The sequence below is a fragment of the Oreochromis niloticus genome, linkage group LG2, assembly GCF_001858045.2.
Source record: "Oreochromis niloticus isolate F11D_XX linkage group LG2, O_niloticus_UMD_NMBU, whole genome shotgun sequence".
Classification (NCBI taxonomy): domain Eukaryota; kingdom Metazoa; phylum Chordata; class Actinopteri; order Cichliformes; family Cichlidae; genus Oreochromis; species Oreochromis niloticus.
Window position 1 is genome coordinate 12,604,438 of NC_031966.2, and position 26,397 is coordinate 12,630,834.

At 39.3% G+C, this 26,397-nt stretch overlaps 1 protein-coding gene across 12 annotated transcripts in view; it reads right to left on the bottom strand.

Moving 5' to 3' along the window:
• rapgef2b (Rap guanine nucleotide exchange factor 2b) overlaps window positions 1-26,397 on the bottom strand; it is a 108,240-nt gene that overhangs the window by 77,270 nt on the left and 4,573 nt on the right. For all 12 annotated transcript variants that reach the window (XR_003221528.1, XR_003221529.1, XM_025910129.1 and 9 more), the window contains exons 2-3: window positions 3,355-3,425; window positions 511-567 (exon numbers count right to left, since the gene is read on the bottom strand). Coding sequence is in view for 10 of the 12 variants with exons in the window: in XM_025910129.1 (XP_025765914.1) it covers window positions 511-567; window positions 3,355-3,425 (128 nt within the window). In the remaining 2 variants the exon portion in view is untranslated. The remainder of the gene's footprint in view (window positions 1-510; window positions 568-3,354; window positions 3,426-26,397) is intronic.

The window sequence follows — 26,397 nt, forward strand, 5'->3', positions numbered from 1 at the left end:
TCCAACACACACACACGCGCGCTCTCTGAAAGCTGTCAATGCAGCTTTCTGATCACATTAACCCTCCAAACAGATAGCTCACAGGAGGAAGCATGTAAGCATCACCACTAGTGCCTTGCTGGCTCTCTCCAAACTGAAGAAAATGCTTTTAGGAGCTATTCCAGCTTTCATTGACAATTTAGATCAGTCACTTATTGAATCGCACTGAAATATGACTGGATGTCATTTCTATGTTCTCTATCCTTCAGTTGTGCTATAGAGTGATCTGCCTCATACCGTTTCTGCACTTTAATGACATTTATTTTTATTAAGTCACCGGGGTCACTCTTCTGTATGCAGTCGGCATGTTTCATCCCATCAATAACACCGATTTATATCCTGAAGCAAAGTGTGCTTTGATTACAAAGAACTGAAAATACTGTTACATTGTCTACCCATCGTTTTTTCGCTTTGTTCATGCGGCTCTGGACAAATATTATGAATACCCGAGCAGACAGAGACAGTACTTACTAGTATAGCACTTCGTTGGCCTCATGTCTCTCATAACGCACCGTCTCACACATGATCCTGCAGAGAGAGAGAGAGAGAGGAAACAGAGGGAAGAAAGAATCACAGTTAGGCATCATATTTGTGTTTGAGTGAATTTATGATCAAATGTTATCAAATGTTGTGTTATTATAAATCTATAACTAGCAAATTTCTGCATATCCTAGAGTCACCTTCAGCAACAGTCACTGACAGTCAGAAAACCGGCTGCTGATTATAATTAAAATTTAGAGTGCTGGGAGTTATAAAGAGTTGCCAGGTTGTCCATTTGGTTCTGGTTGTTGCATTGCACTATGGTCTATTGAGGCGTTTGCTGATAGGTGAAGTGACTTGTTTTGCCTCATAATTTTCTAATTTTTCTTGGTTAAATGATACTTGGTTTATAACTGGTATGACAGATCTTTTCTAGGCAAATACACAACGTAAAGACTACAGTCCTTGTTCCTTATAAAATATGGCGAGATAGCTTTATCCTCAAACTGCAGAGAAACATTTGTTCATGTCTGGGCATTAAATTTGCTGAAAATTAAAGCTTTAAAAATCTCCTTTTTTATTTGGGTATGCTTTATGGTATTTTAACTAATTGATCACCAATTACATAATTGTTACTTTTAAACTTAATTCAGTGAAACATTTACATCTGGAAGATTCCTTTCTAAAGATATTAGAAAGGTAAGTTTTACACATCTACGTTTAAGCTAAGCCACTGCAGTGATTTACTTTCTTACTTAACAAAAGCAGAGTGAGTATGTACTGGTATGTCCTCTAAAATAAAGCCCACATTGACTATGTGGTCCCACTGCACCACTGGTTAAATTGTCTTTTTCTCGATTTTTACCCAGTTGTACTTCTAGGCATTTATTTATTTATTTTTTTAGCAGCATCAAACATGATCTGTGGTTGCATGTCTTATGCACGATTTATTGCCCGAGTCCAAGTGGATGTCCGTAGCAAATATGAAGGAATTCCCTGAAGGAATTCCTGATATATCCAGCTTCTGGGCCTGGGAAGAACAGACAGACCGGCATTCTTGTTGCCTGTACAGAGGCAAAAAAATCTATTTGATAATATTATAATCTTTAAACTTAACTCTGCCCTTAAAAATCCAGCCTCACAGCTTCTTGTATTCTTTTTGTGCAGCGAGTTCTTTTATAACTGTATATACACATTTCAGTTTTTTATGTTCTAAATTCTGGAATCGAAACATTTTCACTTTAAGTCCATTCATGTCAGGCTTTCCCCAGATGCCTGTATAGAGAAGACAAATGCTCTTCAACATCACATGCAAACAACTGTAGTAAACAGTAACTGATCAAAACACAAAAGCTTTCAAAAACAGCTGCGGGTGGACAGCATGTTGTAGCCTCTTTACAAATACAATCCCAGCTCTAGAAAAACAAGTTACTGTGAAAAAGGACCACAGAAGAAAAACAACACAGTCCTCCCAAAATGTTCAGACAACAGAAGTATAATATGATCATATCGTTAGTGGGATGTCTGGCTGGTAGCTTTTTTTTTTTTTTTATTAAGTTGCTGAAACTGAAGTTGGCAAGAGGGGTTGGTCTGTGGGACTACGGGGACATTCCTTTTCTGTACGATCCAAAACAAGGAGGAGGGAGAGGGGTTAGTGCTGGGTGGGAGGCCTCTGAGGGGTCACACAGTGGAATGTTCTAGCTCGCGGGTCATGCACCGCCACATTGTTCCCTTGCTAGTATAATCCACATGTATGCACACGAGGCATGCTGGGAACAGACTTCTGACATGCAGTGTTTGGAAAGTGTGTGCCAGGCAGAGAAGATGGAGGAGCAAAAGGCAAACTGACGCATGAACGGTAGAGCAGGGCGGGCTCATTACTTCAAGGTTTCAGCAGAGAGTACGGCCTCAAGGGGACCCGGTCAGGTATAGGTACAGATTATTAGGGGAAAAGTGCAACAATGACTTCGCTTTAGTCATTTAGTCAGTTTACAGTTTAGTCATAGCAGATACTTTAGATGCTGGCTAAACTGTCAAACAGATTTATACAACTGGAAGAGAAAAAATAACTTCTGCAGTTTTAGCAGCTGGGCATGGATAAGTGGTATTGAGGCTGGTAATAATCAAGATTTAAGAGTCTGATGGCAGGTATCATTTATTTTTATCTGGAGGAGAAAAGCCCTTTTTTTGCCCTCTTGAGAAGACAGAGGAGCCAAAATGGCTCATTTCAGCTGGTGCACCAACTCAAACCATCGAGATCCATTATAAAATAAGCTGTATGTCAAAAACTGAAAATGAGAAAAGCAGGTCAACTTTAAAGAAATATTACAAAATACATTCTTGACTGTTGAAATGAGAAGCTCACTAAAATGTAGTGATATTTATGTCCATTTGTTAAAAATGAAGTTCCAGCCAGTTAATATATGAAGAATGAACATATGTTATTAGTGTGTTACAAAGAAAGACTGAAAGGTCCAGAAGTACTAAAAACTGAATAATAAATATGCTGGTTTAAGATGCTAGAGACAGACCATAAAGATGTACTATAGTAATAACTGCACTTGGATGCTTATTGTAAATTATAGTCTAAAAAATAAAATCCAATAAGTATGCTGTTGGAGGGTGCACTGGCTCCTGGATTACAAAGAAATAGAAGTAGCTCAATAGCATACAGCATAGCTAGTGGTTCAATGTTAATTTTCCACCGCTGACAACATTGCAGCATACACTGAGGAGTTGTCACCACGCATTAATTTGAATTTTAAATTAATGCAATGGGAATATCAAGCTTCAGGAAATGTTAATTAAGTACAGGGGAGGTGTGCAGGGACTCACCTCAACTGGTGCTCTCGCAGGTTGGATAAGGCCTCCATCCCATGGAGATAAGAGTAGACGATCTCCAGGTCCTGAGAAAGAAGAACATACATATATTAGCCTATTGATCAGAGAAGTGATCGATAGAAAATTAACTGGCAGTAGCCACACCAAACAAACTGTTTCTACTCATAGTTCCACTAACTTCAATTCTAAGTTGACCAGGGTTTGGACCAGTGCTCAGATAAAATATGACTTAATGTCTCTTTGCACTCTGGAAGTTGATTAATTACAATTTAGTGTGAAATGCATGAAAATGTGAAATAATGTGAAAATAAAATGGTAGTTGCAGCTTTAGCTTCAAAGTGATGGCACAAAAGAGTCGTTAATCTCCGTCATCGGTCCATTCAGCCATCCTCCCCCCCCTTCCCATTTTCCATTTTGTCTGTAAAATATTACAACATTATGAGAAATGCTCAAAACTGTTTCAGAAGTCGAAGAAACGTTTACTGTATAAAACACAGAAAACCAAAAGATTATTGAAACAATGGAACCTGTAAATAATTGATTTCCTTCTTTAACAAAGGGCTTTAAAAGCTCAGCCCACACTGATTGCTTAAAAAGAAGCACTTACTCAATATTCAAATCAACAAACCACAACATTACTTATTTGGAAACTTTTGAATTCAACAAAATTATTCACCATTATTCACATTAAAGTTGAAATTTTAAGGTAAATTCAGACCTTTTTAAGGAAAGTAAGACAAAAATGGCATCGTTTGGTTAAGTTTAGGAACATTGTTGTGTAAATTGGCTAGTGAGGCTAGCGAAGCCTCCTTTGTGATCCTCATCCACAGGGTTCCTCTCAGTATATTACAAGCCTGGCAGGCCACAGGACAAATTGTCATAACTGTTTTTGCACACATATAAAGAGCATGAAACGGGTATTTGAACTGTAAAGCACAGCCTCAAAGATGCACTCCCAGTGCACAATCTAAATGTGTACAGAGGGACAAAACAACAGCATTGTGTGCTGGAAAAATCTCACGGTGGTGAGACTAAAAACATTTGAGAGTCATCCAAAATGAATTTGAATTTTCTAAGGCCTTTTATTAGTAAATGCATACTTTGAGACATTTTAAGACTATATTTTTTAAAGAGCCCATAGACACCCCATTACAATGCTAATCATTGATGCTGCTGCAGACAAACGGGGTTCTTGCACGGCAGACAACATTTCACAGGGACGGTGACATTGACTTGCATAAGTGAACACTGGAATAGAAAGCAATAAAGCACCTCGCATAGGAAAAGAAAATTATAAAAAGAGCTCCACTGAATAACTATAAACTCCCAATTCAATTACTTCATTAAGTGACCCAGTGACTGACTCTCAGATTGTCTGGCATGAGTCCAAGCCAGAGGTGAAACAAAGTGGCCCTCACTGAGAGCTGGCAGCCTGCACAGCTACTCCACTGTCTACTGGCACACACTGGGGCACGGACTGTGTGTGCGTTTGTGGTGCATTGCTGATCGAAGCCACTGGGAAGCCTTTGTCGGCGGCAACTGGAGGTGGATATGCCGACAGCAGAGTGACGGGATAACAGAGAGCCTGTGTTAAGACCCAGCCAGACACGCAAACACGCGCATGAAGCGACACAGAATGGACACCCTGTGTCTGGGTTATGTTTCTGAGAGCAACAACGATCAGCTTATTGAAAATTTTATGAAATGCTGGTCACAAATGCTGAATGACACAGTTTGTGCTGAATTGGTGTCACAAAATGTGTCAGCAGAGGAGGAGGGGAGTGTCAGAGGAGCCTCAGTGTTACAAGCCTTTGTATAAACATTTTTTTTTGTTTCAAGTGAAAAATTTTATCATAAAACTATAAGCAAAATACAAAAACTAGGGTAGTTTGGCATAAAGCTGGGGTACTAGGTAGAGTTAAGTCGGAGCAAAAATAAAAAAAAAAATTTAAAAAAAGAAGAAGAAAAAATGTATAGAAAAACAAAAAAAAAACATCCATCCATCTTCTTCCGTTTATCCGGGGCCAGCAGCCTAAGCAGAGAAGCCCAGACCTCCCTCTCCCCAGCCACCTCCTCCAGCTTCTCTGGGGGAACACAGCCATATGGGAGGGGCTCGGATGGGCCGTGAAAAAACCAAAAAAAAACCAAAAGACAAGAAACATAGGTAAGCAAAAAAAAAAAAAGGGGGAAAAAAAGATTAATTAAACTCTAAAAAAGGAAAAAGCAAAATGAACCAGTGTTCTGCTTTTTAATCCATTTATTAAGTTCCAAGTTAAGCAGCTGATCCCGAAAAGATCCAACTCTCTGCTCAGAGAAAGTGAGGTAAAGCCTGCAATCTCTACTTAGAGTGATTCCTGAGGGCTGTCAATAAATATTCAGGCTTTCATGAAACACCACATATATATCAAGTCAGACCCAAACTGTTTTTAAAATTTGGGTTTGGTCTTTATAAACAGAAACTCGATTTACCCTGAGGGTTGCCTAGCCCTATTACATCACACTGATATCCCCGCTAACCAAATCCTTATGTTCACTGTGTCTGTGGTCAGAAACACAATGAACAGGAGTCACGGTCCAACAAGCATAATGATCAGACTTCTACTGCCACCTACTGGCTGGAAGGAGAACTTTGATTCACCAGGTTCATCGAGGGCACAAAGGTACACCCTCATTCAAATAACACAAATTCGCACTTACTTAATTACTGAAGATAATAACTGAATGCCAAAAATGTTCAAAGTATTTTAAGATTTTTGCCTAAACCAAAACTAACTTTTATTAAAATTTAAATTCAAATCTTCCCATACTGCAAATCCTTGTCAGCCAAACTCATCCTATGTGCTACCTGTGCACAACAAAAGCAGCAACACTAAAGACATTTCTTTACATTATGTTAAAGGAAACTCTAGTTTTCTTATACAGCCTTTTGTTGTAGATTTTGTAACATTGCATGTGTGCATGACCTTCTGACACATTAGGTCATTATATTTATAATGCATGTTGGTGGGTTTGCAGTGGTACAAAGCACAAACCACACAACAGCAATTTCACCACTTCTGAGGAACCACAAATACGTCCAAACAGGAACTTGGTTGCATTGTTTGCAGTATTGTTCCTCCTCTCACTGCCACTATTCTTTACTTTATTGTAAAGCACAAAGGGAAAAATAGATACAAAATACTAATTTATTTGTTCCATCTTGGTTTGAACATTTGGCATACACTGGTTTAATAAAAAATAAAATACTAATAATAACTGCTCTATGTTTAACCATAGACACAGAATTCAAACCAAAAGACACCACTAGATGGCAGGGTTGCAGGGTTTTTTTTAAACCTCCTTTTCACAGTGACATAACAGTGAATAAAACAGCGCCACTGAAACACAGCCTAGCAGAAAGAAATATGCAGAACCATCAATTGTGGCTTCAGTCTCAAATATTTTAGATTGACCGTATGGAAAGAATGTAATGGACCCCATCTTTTCCACTCCCCGAGCCTTACATTTTCCGGTTGGATTTTCTTTCTAATACTGGTTTCTATTTACACTGAGCCAAACATAATCACCACAAAGTACACAGGAAAACGATAAATGAAAGTTTCAGAGCGTGGACCAGGGCATCAAATTTAAACCAACCGGGGCTTTAGTGCTTTTAATATAATTCATTTGTTTTATTTCACTATTTGAAGCCTTTGCACAGGCTTGTAAAAGCTGATTTTATTGTCACTCTTTCTCCTAGAACCAAAATCAAAATGAAGGCCCTTTGACATAAACTTTCATCATTTAGGTGATGCCTGCTTCATGCTCTTTTACGTCTTTGTTGATCCTTTGTCTCAGCCACTCTCTCCTCGAACAGAGACAGGAAGGAAAGAGCAGTGGGCAGCAGAAACTAGGACATGCTGATGAAGGCTGCATCTAGCCAAAAATTCTCCTCATTGTTTGTCTAAGACAAAGCTTGTTCATTTTTTTTTTTTTAAAGAAGAAAAAAAACCCGAAAACTTCTGGCAGCTCAAACTCCCAGGCTGCACTCAGTGACGCCATCTAACCCCTCCCCCTTCCTTTTCAAAACTAATCCTTCCAAGAACACAGGTGGCCCCCACAGGAGGAAAAACATACCAAGATGCTGTTTGTGCTCTATAAAGCCCCGGGGATACTTCAAAGCTGTTTGTGCAAAACTAGCCGCGACGTTCCTCACATACCATTTACATACTGGCACTGAACCTTTTTGTGAAGTCCCTCAGTTATTTCCCTGACGCAACACAATATGTCATCACTCTACAGAGTCATTTGTAAGACAGATGGTAGCAGTGCAATGCAGTAAGACGAGCGGAGGCATTTCCTTTCCAGGATACAAATTAAACAATAGCAGGCCTTGTCTTCCTAGTTTTAGGCTTTTATACACACACACACACACACACACACACACACACACACACACCCCAAGCAGCTTCCATTTTCCGCCCCTTATGTATGGCCCCAAAGGGAAAGGGTGCACTGTCGGGCCTGTTGCCAGCCTGTTGAGTGGCAAAGCATTCAGTGTGCAGAGGGAGGTCAAGGAAGTTGTGATGTTTTTCCTGCATTGTGTTCACTGAGGTTTCCCATAACCTAAAACAACTGGAGGTTGCAGTAAAAACAAATGCAATACGATAGGAAAAAGATAATACCGAGAAACGGCTGTATCGGTGACCTGACGGGTAAGAGAATTGTTTTGCTGCATAACACACATGACACGAGTGACAGGAAAGCAAAACAATTTATTTTAGGCCTAAAACTCTTGCAAACTATCTATAGCACGAGATAGTGCATACAGGACTTCCTTGATATCAACCTTGTTTGTTGTCGTCTTTGGCAACAACAATCGACACGCCATTTATTTTTTTTGCTAATCAACAATTCAATTACAGGACTAATTTATGCGTTTGCAAGTCTGACAGAACAAATTCCTTTCTGACAGGTTTTACCACATCAGGTACCATCTCATGACCTCATTGTGAATGAATGAGCTCATTCCTCCGTCAGAGTGAAAGAGCAGGCGTGTCACTGGTGCTTTTTGTTCTCAAAAACAAAGATGCTTAAATTCATTAAAATTATATGATAGGTGCAGAATGGGCAAAAGAAGCACCTATTAAATTTTAACATGGATCTGGGTAAAAATAAATAAATAAATAATAATCAGTGCATTGACCTTGATGAAGGATGTTCTCAGGTATTTTAGTGACTAAGCTGTCAAAACACTACGTTTGGTTTCGATTAAGATACCTGAAAAATGTAATAAACCTTCACATTTGACAAGCTGGGAGAACAGAATATTAAGCACATGCTTGATAAAAGATGAGTCAATTATCAGTGATTAATGCTATAATTTAAATATCTGTTGGATTACCTCAAACAGCTCTGCATCCTAAACAACAGTTAAGAAAGGTGGAGGTTTTCCCTCTCTCTTAACACCACAGTGTCTGTTCAGCACATAGGAAGCTCTCCTTTGGTCAGGCCCTTTCACTGTGACACAAATGGCCAGTCCATTTATTCAACTGGCTCTGGCTGAGTGCAGATAGCAGACCTCTGCATTCATCTATCACCCACTGCAGAGAAACATCAAAGAAAGGGGCTGAAACATTTCAAAAACAATGAGACACTGTGGGAGAGGTAAACAAAAGAGGCTCTGGTAGGGAAGCAAAGGACATTTCGCCCGAGTATCCTGATGGATGTTCAGATAGTTTTTGAACAGATTCAGACTAGAACCTAGTCTTTCCAGATTCATATTCTTGAGTAGCATTGCATGATTTCATGATGACAGTTTTATCCTTCCTTATCTTATACTTGGTGCTGCCCTTTGTTACATCTTTTAAGACAACACTTTTCTGACTATCTAACCACACTAAATGAAGCTTAGAAGGGCAGCTCATTTCTCTTGAAGCAGTGGATTTCAGACAGCTGCATGATATCAGAGTTTTGCTTGTAAATGCATAAATACACAAGCAGATGATTCAAACTTTCAAACTCTATGGATAGAAGCATTCGTTATTACAGGATAAAAAAAAAAAAAAATCTGGTTATATGTGTCAACAGAGTGAGCAAACTGTAGATAGTGATGCTATGTTGATATACTGTAAAGAAATGACCAATTAAATGTTGTAAACTCATAAAACCAGATGTACGATTGCTTGTTCAGTGCTTCGCTGAGTCACCCAGCACAGTAAATCAATGATAGAGTCGCCTTTGTTAACATTTACATCTTCAAGCTGTCGCTATCAGTGCCCGCAAGCCCTCGTCTTTACTGCCTAATAAGGAAAATGTTTTACATTGATGCTCAGTTTATTTTGTTTTTATGCTTTCGTTTAAATGTCATATAGGTAAGAACTGTTCTGGAGTATTTTGTTTAAATACAAAAAAAGTTGAGAGAGCTGAGATTTCTGAAATGGAAATATGGAGCAATACAGACCACAAAAAAGCACTTCACAATTCATGTACCCTGGCAATCAGGTACCACAGCATATTTCTGCTATTTACCTGTGGGGCGAAACCCTGCTTGCAAAGTGCATATTTGACAGTCAGGAACATGCCTTGACAAAAACAAACAAACAAAAAAAAAACAAAACACACTTCTTCCGCAACTTTCAGCATCATTTCTGTGTTAATCTTTCCCCCGTTACACAAATAGCAGATGGAGCAAGCATCTATTCTACTCTGATTAGTTTTCATTATTTGGTATCAGAGGATTACAATTTTTTGATTAATCAGTTAATCTTTTACCAAGCCAAATATCAAAAATAAACCACAAGCTGTTCTCGAATCGTGACGCATGAATTGGGTTTTCTGTGATGCCAAGTTGAATGTAAATCAATATCAACCAGAAAAGAAGCAAATCCTCATATCTGAGAATATTTTTTTGTCATTTTCTAACTCTGTAATTAAAGTAACCGACCATCTTACCTAAATTTAAGTAAAAGTACACTGATTAAGCACCTTTATAATCAACTAACATTTTAATTGATTAATAATTTAGTCTCCAAATTGCCAAACTGGTATGTTTTTTTTTTTCCTTCTTATCCAATGTCTTAGCTCTTGTTATCAAGCCAATGTACAGAGAAACAGAGAGGCGCAGTGAGTGTGAGAGAAATGAGGGTGACCACCTGCTGTGGAGCACATGTACTTTTGTCAGCACTGCCAGGCAACTTGTAAAGAACACGTCTGAAAAGTTTTCACAGTGACTAACATCTCACTGGCAAGCTGTGAAATTTGGCAAATCCTGATCTTTCATTCTGTCCTGGGTGGTGGTTTAGAGGAGCAACCCGTGCTCCGAGTACAAATCGAGCTGTACGAGCACACCACCATCTTAATTAGGGTTCGATTCGTCGCTATAATCGATGATGTCGACCATAAAAATTCATCGACGTGGAATTTTATTGTCGATGCGTCATATGCTAAAACGACGTAAATGTGTTTTTCACTTTCCATATTTTGGAAAGAAAACTTTCCCTGGAAAGTGCTGACAAAGTGCGTGAAATGTCAGAAAAATCTGAATTTGAGATTTAAAATAATGCAATTTCAGACCATTAAGACTGCAGTTTCCAATGTGCAGGCGACAAGCTGCAGCTCTGTTCTCTCTCATTATGCTATCCCTGTCTAAGATGCTTACCATCTTGATCCCTGGCAGTCAGAGAAGCAAAGGCTGTCCTAATCACAGCACTTTGCACAGGGAGGATTTGTTGTTGTTCTGTTTCAGAAAATAGCTGCAAAAAGCACAAATTAATCCCCCACGACTTGGGAGCGAGGACGACCTAGTTTTATAACAATCGCTCATTTGTCACCACGGGCTGAGCTTCTCTCTCCATACCTTCACCCTGTGAACTTTACTGCGACCGCTTCAAGGTTGGAAGCAGACAACAAAGATTTAGTATGCAAAAAGAGCCCATCGGGGTTGGATACCATAATGACGACGCAGGAATGCAACTCGCAACTGTTTGAACTGTAACAACTTTTTTTTCTTTTTTAAATTTATTTTAGACATAACCAGATAGCATCTTTCCTAAAGGGCAAACAAAAGCTTGCTCTTATTCAGTCAGTCATTCAGGTATCAGTTCTGTGTAGCCGCATACCACCTCATGATCCGCAGCATTCCTTGGAAGTTTTGACCCATTCCAGGTTTGCCCCGCTGTGTCCCCCCGAATTGAGAGAAGAATCAGTTACCAAGACTGTGCAGGGGCCATCTTATGTGTCAGGTCGGGGTGAGGCTTGCATTCCTCACATGACACTGGCTAGATATCTCAGTGTCCACACCACACAGACACACACAAGGTCCAAAGAGGCCATCTCGGTCATGCCCCTCATCCCCTACTCCTCACTAACCTATGGCAGGTACTATATGGGATACAGGAACCATCTGAGTAAACCATCCATGAAGGCAGAATTAAAGTATGTTTAGCATATTTTAATAAAATATTACTATATTATACTTAGAACAGTTGCAATGTCAGTATGTGTTACATGTGTTAAATGACTCCAAACACACTGCCTTAAAAAGTTTTCTCACGTTTAAATATTACTATATGTGTAATTGTAAACAAAAATGACACAAAATGCTAAATTTCGGCTTTTAAAACCATGAAAACATGCAAATCAAACAGTATTTTGAAAATCTTTCGAAGACTTAATTAAAAAAAGAAGAAGAAAATAACAAAAAGAAGACAAGCTACCATAAGTAACAAATGAGTAATAATTAAAACTCCGTAATTTTAACAATATAATCAGATTATAACATTATTCGACTGGTTAAAGGGGACAGAAAACAACACCAAATCTTAACAAAAGGAATCCAATTTCTTTTTACTATTTTCTGCTATTTTTCATTATATGTTTACTCAAAATAATATTCTATTTACAGCCCTGATTTTCAAAACCGTGTCGTGTCTTTCAGGTCTTACTTTAATGAAGTATTAAGCTCAACAGCTAAATGTCACTTTCATTAAAAACAAGCACACAGACAGCAGCACGAATCCTGTTGTGCCTTTTCTCAGTTCTTTTGGACATTAATATGGCGTCGCATGAAATTAAGTGTTAGTCTCATCGATGTCTGGCTGTGGGATAAAGAGCATACGTCTGCATTGCAGATGCAATAACAATTTTCATTGAGTGCTGGAGAATGATGCAGTGGACAGGCCAGCTGAATGAGGTGGTAAATTGCCTAGAGTAGTGTAACAAGGTAAAGAGGCCACTGGGAGTCAGACAGCCGCTGCTGAAGGTTGGAGGGTCATGTTGCCTACAATGCAGTATCTGCTAATGGCAATATATTGCGTTATATTGTCTGCTCAGCACAAACGCTGCAGCATGTCTGTGTCAGTGCCAACTGGGACTGAGAAAGGCTGCCCCTGACGAGCAGACAAAACACCAACGAAAACTGCTCATTCCAAAATGTGCACAACATTCATCATACTCCTCAGGGCTGCTGTATGATGCTCCAGTGGACGACAAGGTGCACATGTCTGTCTTTGTTTGCGTTAGTGTGTGCATGTGTGTATTCCCTCGTCTTTGTTTGTACATTCCCTGTGTTAACAGGGTGGTCAGCAGCTGTCCTTGAATCTGTATTGACAGAGAGTATGGGATCTGCTGGGTATTTTTATCCATTAGCCTGTGTGAGAGAGCAGGTGGAGGCTTTGTGGGCTACAACAAGGTCACACAGTGACGAGTGACGTTATGCTGTTATCGCTGACTGCTTTGGCCAAATGCTAAAGACTGAGTGCCTGCCTCCCTCCCCCCTTTAATGGAAAGACATTGCATGTGGCAAGAGTAAGAAGTGAAACTAGAGAATAGAAGAAATATTGCATTACTTACTTTGGACAAAAAAGAAAAAAAACAAACAAAAACAACCAGGCAGTGTAATTTAGCAAGTACTTCTTCACATTGTCGACTAATGAAAAATGGTCGCTTGTACAAAAGGCTAAATGTTGAATCAAAAGGAGGAGCTAAATCCTCAGATTACCAGTGCTGTGCCACTGAGACTATATTAAAACCCTGTGCCACCTGAATGAAGTTGGCACATGTTACACAAAGCTAATTAGCAGTCTTACTAACATTAAGCACTTGGGGTTAACTTAAGCTAGCAGAGCACATGGTCTATACCTTCTTCCTCTTTGCTTCTGATGCAGATTTAAGTGTTGCACAAAACAACTACACTTCCACTGCCACCTGTTCAGATGTGCCTGAGAAACAGACAGGGGTCTATTTTTTGTCAACAGGAAGGCATCTAATACACCCACATGGCCTCCACTTCCACTTTTACACCAGCTTGATGTAATTTATTGAATAGAATTACACCACTGAATGATGGTGGGAGGTTGAAGGGCCCGGTGGAGCAGAACAACTCAACAGTGGCAGGGAAAATTTAAAAGCACTTGGGAGCTGCTGTTTATTTCCCACTGTGGTCAGGGCAGCTGGTGGACACAGTGACTGGTTGGAACAGGACTCAGGGAGGCATGTGAATGAGCTTAACAGCACCTACTTGAGTTGCCTGCCAGCACAAAACTCTGAAGAGGTGAAACACTCTCAGTCTCCTGATGCATGCAAATCAGATGCAAGCTGGACTGCAGAAGTAGCAGGAAATCTGTAAGTTTGGTTACGAGAGTTGCAAGATGTCAAAAATAGGAAGTGTGTCCACTTCACTGATTTCAAGCAAAACCTTGTTAGCGGTAAGTATGTCAAAACAACGGATGAAGGGTAACTGACCTTTCCAGCACTGCTTTGATCAATACTACAGCCTACCTACATGGATGTGTGTTTTGGCAGTGGATGTGTGCAAATTTATTCTGACCAGCACCTCCACAAACAGAATTGTGCACCAAACCTCAAGCAACCTATTCTAAAGATAAAGTTATATAAGGAGTGGGCTTGAGTATCACTGCAGCATGTCAAAATATATCTCACAATGTTGACGACAGCTGAAAGCTGCAGCCCACTATCTCATCTGATGGCCGCAAGATAGCACAATGCTGCAAAATAAATACCTCACCCACCCGAGTGTTTTTGATGGAAAGAACAAGAAGTTTGTTTATTGCTCAAACCACATTGAGAAAAACATCCAGTGATTAAAAAAAATTAATGTCAGCTGATTCAGTCCCAATTGATGATCTATAAAAAGGTATCTCATTACCAAGGTGTCAAAAAAGAACCATTTCATGATGAGTCAAATGCAGATATAAAGATAACAACACAAATCACTGTTTATTCTGAGACTCAGTCCTTTCACAACATGTATCAACAGAAGTGCATGATCCTTGACAGATGATCATCTGCCGCTACTCAAAATATATTTAGTCATGCATTATTAACGCAAGCGTTGTCACAAAGAACACAAAAAAACTTCCTGTTTCTTTTTTTTCTTTAAAGAGTGCCAACTAGGAGAAATTTTTTTCTCATCTACATGTAACGTATACAAATAGTTTTAGAAGTTCTTATGGTCAGCATTTGGGAAATAGCTGCATTGTTCACAAGTGGAGAGAATTTATTATTAAATAACCAATATGAGTATGATTTATCAGGAGAGTTGCACAAGGTGAGAAAGGGGTAATTTCTTGCTTTGCGCACACACAGTGATTACTTATTCAGAAGCTGCAGTAAACACTGCAAGGACAAAAGACTGCACTGCTGTCCTTGAGGTGATCAACAACATGATTTCTTCTTTATGTGAGAATTCGCTTTCCTGCAGCAGTCTGCTAGTGCTTAATATTATCCACACAAGCCACACTGATACAGGATCTCAGGGCTATCTAATTAGCACCAAATGTTATTTGCTGACTCAGTTGCACCCCGTAACACTAGAGAACTGCCACACAGGGCAGGAAGTCAAAGCTATCAACAGCATCACAAGAATAAATTCAAGGATGTGGGATTACAAATGAATGCAATTAAAAGCTTTGAAACAAAATTCAACACATGCTCTGGTATAAGTGGTCACAAACTGGCAGAATTTATAATCCTGAGGTGAAAAGTTCAGCTATTGCGCTTATTTTCTCGTCATATCCACTTCTATCTTCATAAATACAGTGTTGTGTTAGAACCCGTTTCTCCAGTTGCGTCAAGTCACTTAGCATGACTTTAGATGAATATCAAACTTGATATCCATCTGGGTTGCCCACAGAGCCAGATTTAAAAATCAGGACCATCTTCGTCACTGAATCAAACACTGTATAAGCAAGCAACAGCCTGTCTGCGGTCTCCTGACACAGTTTGTTACCACAGTGATGTGACTGTCCACAGACTTATTCAGAGCCAACCACTGTACCAAACTCCAAACACAGCACTGACACGTGCTGGCTCTCCTGGAGGTCTCTGTATAAACAATATTATACGTACGAGCATTTTGCACATTTTCTTATATTTGGAACTTCAAGTGTTGGTCAATTAATCCTTTAGTCTACAGGCCAATTTCCAACTTTTGACTACTAATTATTCAGGTCATTTTCGAGCAAAAATGCCAAATAAATCACTGCATGTCTTTAAATGTGATAATATGTTTCATAAAAGATAATATTGGGCACGAAATCATGCTTAATTTAATCAATGACATATTTATCCTGATAAATATGAACCAATTTTGAACTAATGAAGATCCACAATATTGATTTGTTCATTTTACAACTCCAAAAAAACTCAAGTATATCTAGATATCGGTTTATAATCAGTATTAATAATCCTAATGTCTTGGGTGAAACCATCACACTTCTTTTAGCTAGCACTAACTACAACAACGGTTTAGTGTGGACTCAATGGGGGTCTTTGACCAATACTTGATACAAAGGGATCTCTCTGCTGTGTCACTGAACCTCATCGTAGCAGGTCCATACCCGGGAACAAAGCCAACTGTCCAGCCAAATGAAACCTGCCCCATTTCTCTCAAACAAAGGCCTCAAAGAGGTGCAGTGCAATCATCACAGACTTACGCAACACCATATAAAGATCAATCCGAGGGCTCAAAGCAAAAACGAAAAGAAAAGGATAGGGTGGATAAAGTAGGGTGTAGATGGGCTTTAATCTTTCCGAGCCAAATGGCTTGCTTGGTGGCCTAAATGATCCAGAAACACTCAGTTCCAGCTTCCCTCCTCTTCTGTCCAATTAACTTGACACAAATAGAAGCCCAAGGCTGGAGGAGAGTTACTAATGAAATCCCCCAGACTTTGACAATGGGAGCAGAATAACACTGGTTCCCCAACTGCCTGGACTCAATACTGTGCTGTTGATTCCTAAACCGCAGAAGCATTAATCCCAATCCTCCCCCTGGTGCATTCGAAAGAATTCAATAATCAATCTTTTCCATCTCCGCTGCTTTCTCCTATGGCTTCCTGCAGAAAGTAATTCCTACATTGCAACGCTACTATGGCTGCTGGTTGCTAGGGAACAACCAGTGAAAATCTCTAAGAAAACGGCTTTCACAAAGATTTCGCATATTAGCTCTCCAAGGCCACAAACACGCTAAAGTCACCAGAGGGACGATGGAGTTTGTTTGTTTGAAATCTCCTGTAGAATCCTATCTTATTTGGAGGAAGGCTTTCGATGCTGTTAAGTGGATATCATTTAAAACCCACACCCATATAAAAGAAAGAGAAACTGCCAAAAGAACAGCTGACTAAACATGTTTCAGTCTTACGGTCCTGATTTTTTAGGCATACTATAGTGAACCTAACAGAAAGCCCACACTTCCCCTCCCCAGTACAGTACTGAAAGCCTCCAGGAAGAAAAGAACCCAAGCTTTTAAAGTGCTTCCTAGTATAATAGCCCTTCAAAGTAAAATTGACACTATGTAGCACTCAAGGTGACATGAAACACACGTTTGATATTTTAAGGAAAAAAAAAAAAAAAAAAAAAAAAATCAATGTCTTAATTGACTTACTTTCTCACTTGCAATCCTGTGCTTTCAATTCCTAAATTGATTTTAAATGCAACCTTGGCTGTGTCAGTGCTCTCATGTTTGGAGCTTTTCCAGAGGGTCTTCAGGCTGCAGGATTATCAGCACATGAACAGCAAGTTCCCTCTGAGCTGAGAGTGAGCCAGCACCAATGCCTTTGTTAGTAGCTAACAACATTGTCATCTATGCTCTTTCATCGTCTGCCATCACAATGGAGCAGGGTCTAGTGCTTGCCTGTTTTAGGTGTGATTTCTCATCTTTTTTATCTCAAAAGCTGTGACCGTGGTGCTGAATCCAAAGGAGACAAAGAAACAATGCCCCCCCTCCCCCCATTCCAATAAAAGCTACAGGGGGGAATAAAACACTTTAGTCAATGAAAGCTGATGATGTATCTGCTGAGGTGCCACTTTAGGTCACAACAGCTACAAAGCAACAGCAGAGAGACACTTAAGCATACAAAGCCAACAATGTCTCCTGTGTGAAAATAGCGGTATCAGCATCCAATCACAATTACGCTGTACATTAATGTCAGTTCTTGAACCCCAGCTTAGGATTTGCAAATGTTTCACAACTTAACAACTGATTTTCTTGTGTGTGGTATATGCACCACATTGGTTGACAACAAGCCCACTTAAGTCCTGAATGGAAATTTCCTGTTTACAGAACTGGCTTACGATCCCACCCAAGGCCTTTCACTTCATGCTGAAATAGGCCTTCCCTCCAGACGGAAGGGGATTTCAGGCTATATCCTGAGGAAGTTTTACAAAAGAAACATGGCAAACAATTGTGATCTTTAAAGACTTCAGTCACAAGATGAAATTTCCCGTTTTTTCTTGGCCATATTCAAGTTAATCAAATCTGAAGGGTAGAAAACTCCAGCTAATTGTTTTTTTCCAGTTCACAGTTTCAATTCATTGAGTCTTCTTGGAACATTGGCTTATAGCAGTCTGTATTTGCTTTAATTGCTTTTGTTGTGTTCCTCCAAGTGGCCATAGATGTTCTTTTTTTAAATGGTCCATTTTGCTACCTTTAAAAATGGGGAAGGGGGGGTCTATAACACCAGCCCTTTTTTCAGTCTTCCTGGCATGTGCACTACTGCAGTTGGTACAGTTTAACTAAAGTGGCCATTTCCAATGTAGCGACAATATGACTGGTGTGATTTTAAACGTTTTTGACAAGCACAAGCTGCTTGCAACAGGGAGTCATTGTGTTGGGTCTACACTATACTTGTGGATCTGGTGGATTCAGAAGCCTATAGCAGAGCATGCAACATGTAATTACATACAGTTTTCATTTAGTCAAGTATAAACACAGTTGCAGACATTCTACATCAATATAACCAGTAGTAAAAGAAACCACAGGAACATGGCACATTTTAATTAAATGAACATTGTACAACATAATAGCATCTTTTGAAATGACATTTTTTATAACAGTTAGTCAAATTGGCTAACTGAACAAACGCCATTTTCTTAACAGTCATATGAAACTTTGTAATATTCCATTAATGACTCAGTGAGGAAACTATTAGCTTACAATGTAAATAGAAACTAAAGACAACAAAAACTGCTGAAGGGTTTTCCCATCATTGTGCACAAGTAGTATTTAACTGGCTAGCAAGCTCTTTGTTCCAAAGGTACAATTAATACAACATTTTTTTAAAAATTAAGCACCATTAAAATTTTAACGATCAAGTAATAACACACTGATATCATTTAAAATAAGATGAGGAATCACTGCAACTTTTGCCTCTTTAAACGCCATCATTTTCACGCTGGTAGGGCTATTGGAAAATAACTATAAAAAGTATTTATAGGGTATCGTGGCATTTAAAAAAGCTCTTCTAAAGCACCACATAATGGCTTAATTTAAGATCGATCTTCAGACTGGGAGTGACTGGAAGACGATAATTACAACATTATTGAAACAGTCTTCAGCCGGATGAAACTTGTGTTTGAGGCTCATCATCTTTAGTTTCATTTTAACCTGCTGTTTGCTTTTGGATTTCCGTGTTTACTTTTACATCATGGTTACAGTTAACACACACAAACCCTTTGACACATGAACCACAAGTTAGGAAGTTCCAAGGATTTCACATGCACTTTATTCACACAGTCACTGAAGATCCTCTAGATCACCTATGCAGTTATTTTCCCAATTAGAATGGAGGATAACACACCTTTTGCACTACATGCTGTTACAGGAAGGTGCCTGCTGCTCTTATCTATGGGACTGATAACAACTGACAATGGCCAGAAATTCGAAGTGGGTGAATTTGACAAAAAAATTTCAATACATGTATTCAATTTAAACAAGTGCACAAATCACCTTTAAACAGATGGTAAATGAAAATAAAAAAGGCCATGATCTACTAAAAAGCAAAAAATATTAACAAAAGACATCCCATTAAAATATGTTAACCAGTCACCCCCAGTTGATAAGAGTCACATCATGTCACCTCACCAATCAAATGTTTCCTCACAGAGAACTAACATAATGATCGCTTTAGGTTTAACTGAAGGATGCTTTTCACCAAGTACTTGTCTTATAAACATCTGACATATTGTGCATCTCAGTGGTAAAGTGAGGCTTAGATCCATAGCACTTGCAAAAACTTGCAGAAATACCCTGTAGTGAAGCCTTTATATTGTGTTAATGACACGTACTGGGCCTACTGCATAAAATAATACGAAACAAATGTTTTTCCTGTAGAGGGATAAGAATGAATTGGGGTAATGTGAACAAGGTTCAGGGCACCACCTACTATGCAGCTACTTTCTAAAGATGCCGAAGGACGGGCTGCTAGCAATGCAAAAGACATAAACAGTCTCCATGTGGTGGTAAAACTGAGATTTAAAAAATACCATTAAAACCACCTGGAGAGGCCAGTATAGCCTGGTGAAGGATGGTAAAACTGAATTTCGGCAGTAAATCTGTCAGTCCTTGCCTAGAGTTTAGCCTAGCTTGCTTATACAACTCATAAAAACATCTTTAAGGGACATCAAAAGTTATTCTGTGCAATAAAAACCCTGCAGCCAAGCCACAATACATTAGCTATGTCTGAATTATCTCCCACCCCAAATATGTGCATTTTTTAACCAAGTGGGTAAAATACATTAACACCAACCACTACTCCCCATGCTAGGGTTGAATCACTTCTCATTATCTTGAGTTTTCACTCTTGACACAGAATCACATTAACAGTATGGATGAAATGAAGCACCAATGAAAATGTACTCGCCTGAGGTTTTTACAATGAATAAACTTGCAGGAGCATCATGATTCTGTCATTATGACATGCTAGTCACAATGACAGAATCATGTTTCTGTCACAGACTTGTGCTCATTGTGTTGTGCTGTACAGTTCAGACTAACGCCCCTTTTCTCAACAATATTCCCTTTCTTAGAGAGTTATGTACGGCCCTTTACAGTCCTTGTTTGCTTTCTCATTGGAGGTAACCAGATTACTCAATCACAAATAAGCAAATACCACTTTAAGAAGATTGCACACACATTAGCCTCTCAAAAGAACTGCTAGTGTGACGTTATGTAAGCCTATTTTTGATACTTGGCGTTTGCTACATTAAGGCAACACAACACCTAAGGAGATCTGCATACTAATCGTGGCAAGGATGATTAATGAAAAGTGTTTGCCCTCAACAGGAGTGGCTTAAGTGTGAAGGAACTATAGGGCCATATGGGAAAACGCCTGGCAGTGGATTGCCGTTTGAGGTGAACCAAGTCAAGTGTCAATTAGCCTGGTCAAAGTCTGAGACGCTGATGAGCTGAAGACTGAATAAGTAATGCTCAGCTATAACTGACGTCACAACATTTAGAGAGAGGTTATTGCTGTAGGAGTGAGGAGGGGGGAAAAAAAAAAAATGGTGCCACAATGTCAGAGTGAAATCAATGTCAACAGCGCTGCAAGGGAAATGTTGCATCACAGCAGTAAATGTGTTTACACAAACTTCTCCCAAAGGAAAGAGCCTAAAAATTCAAAGCACACTCACAAGTTCTCTAGTTGAAGACCAGGAGAGAGCATACTGATAATCTCAGACTGGCACCCAAGCAATCTTCACTCGGAGCCGTTAGAAAGAGGATGTAATTGAAGGTTCAGATCAAGCAAGCCAAAGATAATTATGCCCCTTCTTTCCAAAAGCAGGAAGCAGCAAGAAACTGTCAAACATTCCAGTGAGAATCAGATTACGTTGAGGCCTTGGTAATAAACAGACATTTTCCCTGATGGTTAATGGAAGGATGGAGAGCTGCAGAGTTGGAAACGTGACCAGCCACAGGTTAGTCAAACCCTCAGGGACCAATTACAAAGATAAGGTTGCAACAAGACATATATCGTACACCAGTTTCCTCCACTGCACACAGGAAGTGGAACAACACTATAACTAATAGCCGATTTCAAAATGGGGAAAATGTTTCGTTTTTAAGTCGTCCAGTTCTCCTTCCTGCTGGCAGAACTCAAGGTCTGCTGCTGCAGTTTTCACTTTTGACAACAGCATCCATTAACCCAGACAGCTGTTTTTGCTCACGCTAGTGTTGTAATGAATCGCTTCTCTTAGCTCACATGGCAAGTAATCACCTGCCTACCACCAGCACAGCTGTTGATAAACCACAGTTTGCATGAGGCATGACAGGCCACATGAGGATCAAAGACACATCCAGCAAAAAGTGTTACAGCTGAACACTACAGCATCAGGCTCACTACACAGTCACACAGCCTTGTGCGTATGACTCTCACACCAAGCCACTTCCCATTATCACTGTGTATTATTTTGCATTGTGTCATTCCGCAATCTGACCAACATCGAACCCTGATGATTTCACTCCCCCCCCCGCCCTTTATGTGCTCCAAGTGGTGTACAATTATTATGGATTGTCATTACATGATGTTACTTCACATGGCATCACAAACTCAGTAATTGTGTGCATGATAAGACTGACAATGTTATCACTACTGTAACATGTCATTACAGCACACTTCCACTTAATTTGCAGTGTGTGTTTACACTTTTGTGCTTGGGTTGGCGGGGTTTAAAGGCGCCATTTGATTCTGATGACTGAAGGTACCACTGTCGGCTGTTCCCCTGTTTAAAGGGGTCACTACTGTAGGGAGGTCTGTATATTTCACTCCTTTTAATCTTATATGTTAATTAAGCCATCTCAAATCTGTGAAATAACAAATCCATATCATAAAAACAAAAAGGAGCTTTAATTTAAAAAAAAAAAATCAAAAAAATCAAAGACCCTTTCTCAATTACAGTGTCAGCTACGACGGTGCTTTTTGGTGCAGTGAAGCAGGCTGGCAGTGTCTCACTGATAAATATTTTAAACCATCAGCTCAGGCAGGTGAGCCATCACTAGAGGCAACGTGTTAATAAAACAAAGTACACAGACACACTGAGCGATACTATTATAGAGCCTGACTAGTTAGAGTAAAAGGATGCATATTCGTAAGGGTGAAAGCATTCAGACAAACAAATCTCAGTGCATGTGTTGCACTACAACTGATACAAAAATCTCCAAATCAAAGCATTCAAAAACAAATACAGCATTACGGTTTGTATATATGCAGCTCCACTAAGAACATTTCCCTGATTTTTACCCGTTGTTGCAATAAGAACTGTCCGGAATCGCCCTGTGCCATTGTTACAAATAGTGTGAAGTATTAGCTACGTGGCGAACCAGTATAGTGGGATTTAGAGTTCACTAATCACACAAATTAATCAGCTCTCCATCTGATCCACGTCATGTCTGAGCAGTTCACCATGAGGAAGGATTATATAGTAGATTATACAGCAAAGCGAGCCTGTACTCTGTGTGACTGAAGCTAAGCAGCACATTCACTCAAAGTAGTCTGGCACTTGTTTACAACAAGGATAGTAGAACCATCACAGACAAAGTAATTGTTGCATAATATAGAGCTTTAGATTATATCCAGAAGTGCTCGGTGTTACAATAAGGCAAAGATCAGATTAACTGTGTTAGCCAAGATTTGAGGAATTGCAAAACTTTCAGAGTATTAAATTTTTCTCAACTCATGCTCTCTGTAATGTAGGCGTCACTTTTTCCCCTCCAAGTCGCACCCAAAAAAGGTTTTAATGGGCGCTATAGTAAGTAGGGTAATTCAATAGCAGTCACGCAAATATCACAGTCAAGTGGTTCTCATGCTAAGTTATGTAAAGACTGTGGTCACTCAGTGGCATGAGGTCTACTGCCTTCCGCTATAAAGGCCAATGGAATTCTTGGAGCCTCGACTCCAAAACAGGATTGCTTTGCTTTAAAAATATCTCATGGAATGTAGCACATAAATGTACTAAAACAATGTTTTTCACTAAAGTACAAATGTATAGCGCAAACCTGAGAAACCCAGGACTACACATAATCATTGAATTTTCCAATTAACACTAAGAGTAGCACTAAGAGTGAGATAGCAATGCTTTGAGACAATGCATTTTTCTGTAAGTACTGCAAAGCGGTTCAAAAAGAAAAGTACCTGTCAACTGATCAAAGCTACCACTGTGATAACCTGGAGTGAGCCCTCAATGCAAAAACTTCCAAGAGTAGAAAATGAAATTAGCAACCTCAAAGTGCAGAGTAAGCAACTCAGAAGCCAGCAGGGGTGTCTGGATAAACATTTCAGCCATTGTGTTGCATTAACTTTCTCTCACACTCCATTGTTGTAAAAGGAACACAGTTTAGCTCAAGGAAATCGAGGATACTTTCAACTTCTGTGAGATAAAACACTTTTTCAAGTGCATCCCCTGAAGATGAAGTCTACCTCACCACACTCGTTTTCTTGGGTCAAAGAAAAAAACTGGGTCGAGCTGCTGACAAGCTCCACCACAACAGCACCTAAAATGATATTTGATATGATTAGTGCTAAACCAGAAAATGCGAACAATTCATGCATCACTTTCCCTAAAAAACATATTTCACACAATTTTTTAAAAGAAAAACACCAACTCGTCTCCAAATTTACAATTGCCGTTTAAGCACATGGGAAAAAGAAACAAAATAAAATGTGTATGTCTCTGTAGCCTCAATGAACCAGAATGCAATGCAGCCACAATGCACATTTTTGCAGATCTACTTCCAAACAACTACTGAGCAAAGTACATCATTTCTCCCAAATTCTTCTCAGCTGGAAAAACTATCCAGAAAAAATATAAATAAAACAAATCAAAACAAAACCTAAAGCTAACGCCAAATCAGCCAAGCTGAAAACCAGCTGAGAATACACAAAAATTTAAATTACTTCACATATTATCACAGCTGGAATACAGTCATCATCCTTAATTAATGTCAAGCATTTCTTACAGGTTTCATTTATACATCCCTAACAGTATTTTACATGTTCGCATAACTTTATTGTAGAAATACACCCCTATTACCCAAAAGCTGAAGAGCTTTAGCTATGATGCTTTATAGAATAGCGAAAGTGTTTGTGTGCTTAATTTGCTTCAACCTTTGTGGTGCATTTAAACAAACTACTCTGGATTGCCCTTTTCATTATTAGATTTTAGGGAGTAACTGGCACGCAGGGCTACACAAACATCCTGGTTTACTCCAGTAAGTAAAATAGCCTCAGGAATGTAAAACATGCCTGCCTTGTATTCAATTACGATATCAGACATTTATATGACCGATGAACTGTATAACATCTATAAATGTCATCTTCTTGCAGTAAAAGGGGTTATAAGATCAAACTTTTTCATCAGCAGCATCCTATACAGTCATGAGATTTAAGTCTTTTTATGGTATAATCAATAGATTTATGAGTCTACCTACCAGCAGACAATGCTATGCTTTAGTGCCATCACAACAACATATTAAAAAAAAAAAAACTAATGGGGAAAAAAAAAAAAGAAGATGTGCAAGTATGATTTAAATAACTGAGTAAGAAACTGTGCCGGTCTTCTTTGAATGCATCATATGTTGGGAGTTTTTTTTTTTTCCCTCCAGTCCTTCCTGAAATCATCTCCTGTATTTAAACTGGGAAATGTACGTCACTGAGACCGCGGTGTGTGTAACCACTTCAGTCTGTATGCCGTCTCCGCTTTCAACACAAGAATAACATGTGACATCACTTTACTTCTACAGGGTTACTGCTGCAGAGTGCCTGCAAATGCCAAGGCAAGCAGCACCTAAATATACAGGACAGATTGGCGGTTTGGAGAATTAGGAAACCTTGTGTTGCCTAGGAAGATTGCACCATTACAACTCCTGCATATAAGAAATAGAAGGGGGGAAAAAACACTACAGAAGTTCATCCTTGTTTTTCAACCAGTGATTGGGATTTAAATAGATGTTTCCATGATTCTGACATCGTTACAAAAATAGAAAGGTAGCTAGAAAACAACACCACTCTTCAAAAAAAATAAAAACAAAGCTTTGGGGTTCTCAGACATTCTTCCTCCTCTAAAAGCATCCTGACGGCTTTCCTCTTCCTGACTGCGCTAAGCAGGATGCTGAGCACCAGGATGGGTTTGTCCATATTAGTCATTTCGCAGTCTGGCAAATGCTTTGATTATCAGACATACATAAACTGATTAAAGTTGTAAAAGCCTTGCTGCATCAAAAAAAAAAATTTAAACTACTGTTTGTACTCACAAAGCAATACTTCAGTATTAAAAGAAAATATAGTTTGCTTTTACAAAATTTATAAACACACATAAAAACCCATCTCTGTCTGCCATCTACTTTATTTTCTGTTTGACGCTTCTCAATCATGATTATTTCATAATCAGAAACATTGAAGATGTTTGGACTGGATTGACTGGTTCTTTACCTTACTAACTGCAATTTGCAAGGCTAAATAATGGCCATTACATTCCTCTAAATTCATCCATCTTCCCCCTAGTGTCTCTTATAAGGTCACTGCAGGTCTTCTCTGATCTCTTATGCTGATCCAGAATATGTGGAAACAATGCAAAGTAGGCAGCGTGTCCTTCCAGCTATGTGACTGCGAAACGGGGTCACCACAGCAGAGGACTGTTGTTTGTGGCCTTTAGCTTTGCCACCTGGCTAAACAAGAGGAGAGATGTCCGTCCTGCATCCATCTACTTGCTGAAAATAAACCAGAGCCACAACTGCGCACCACAGAAAGACAAGTATGTGCACATTCT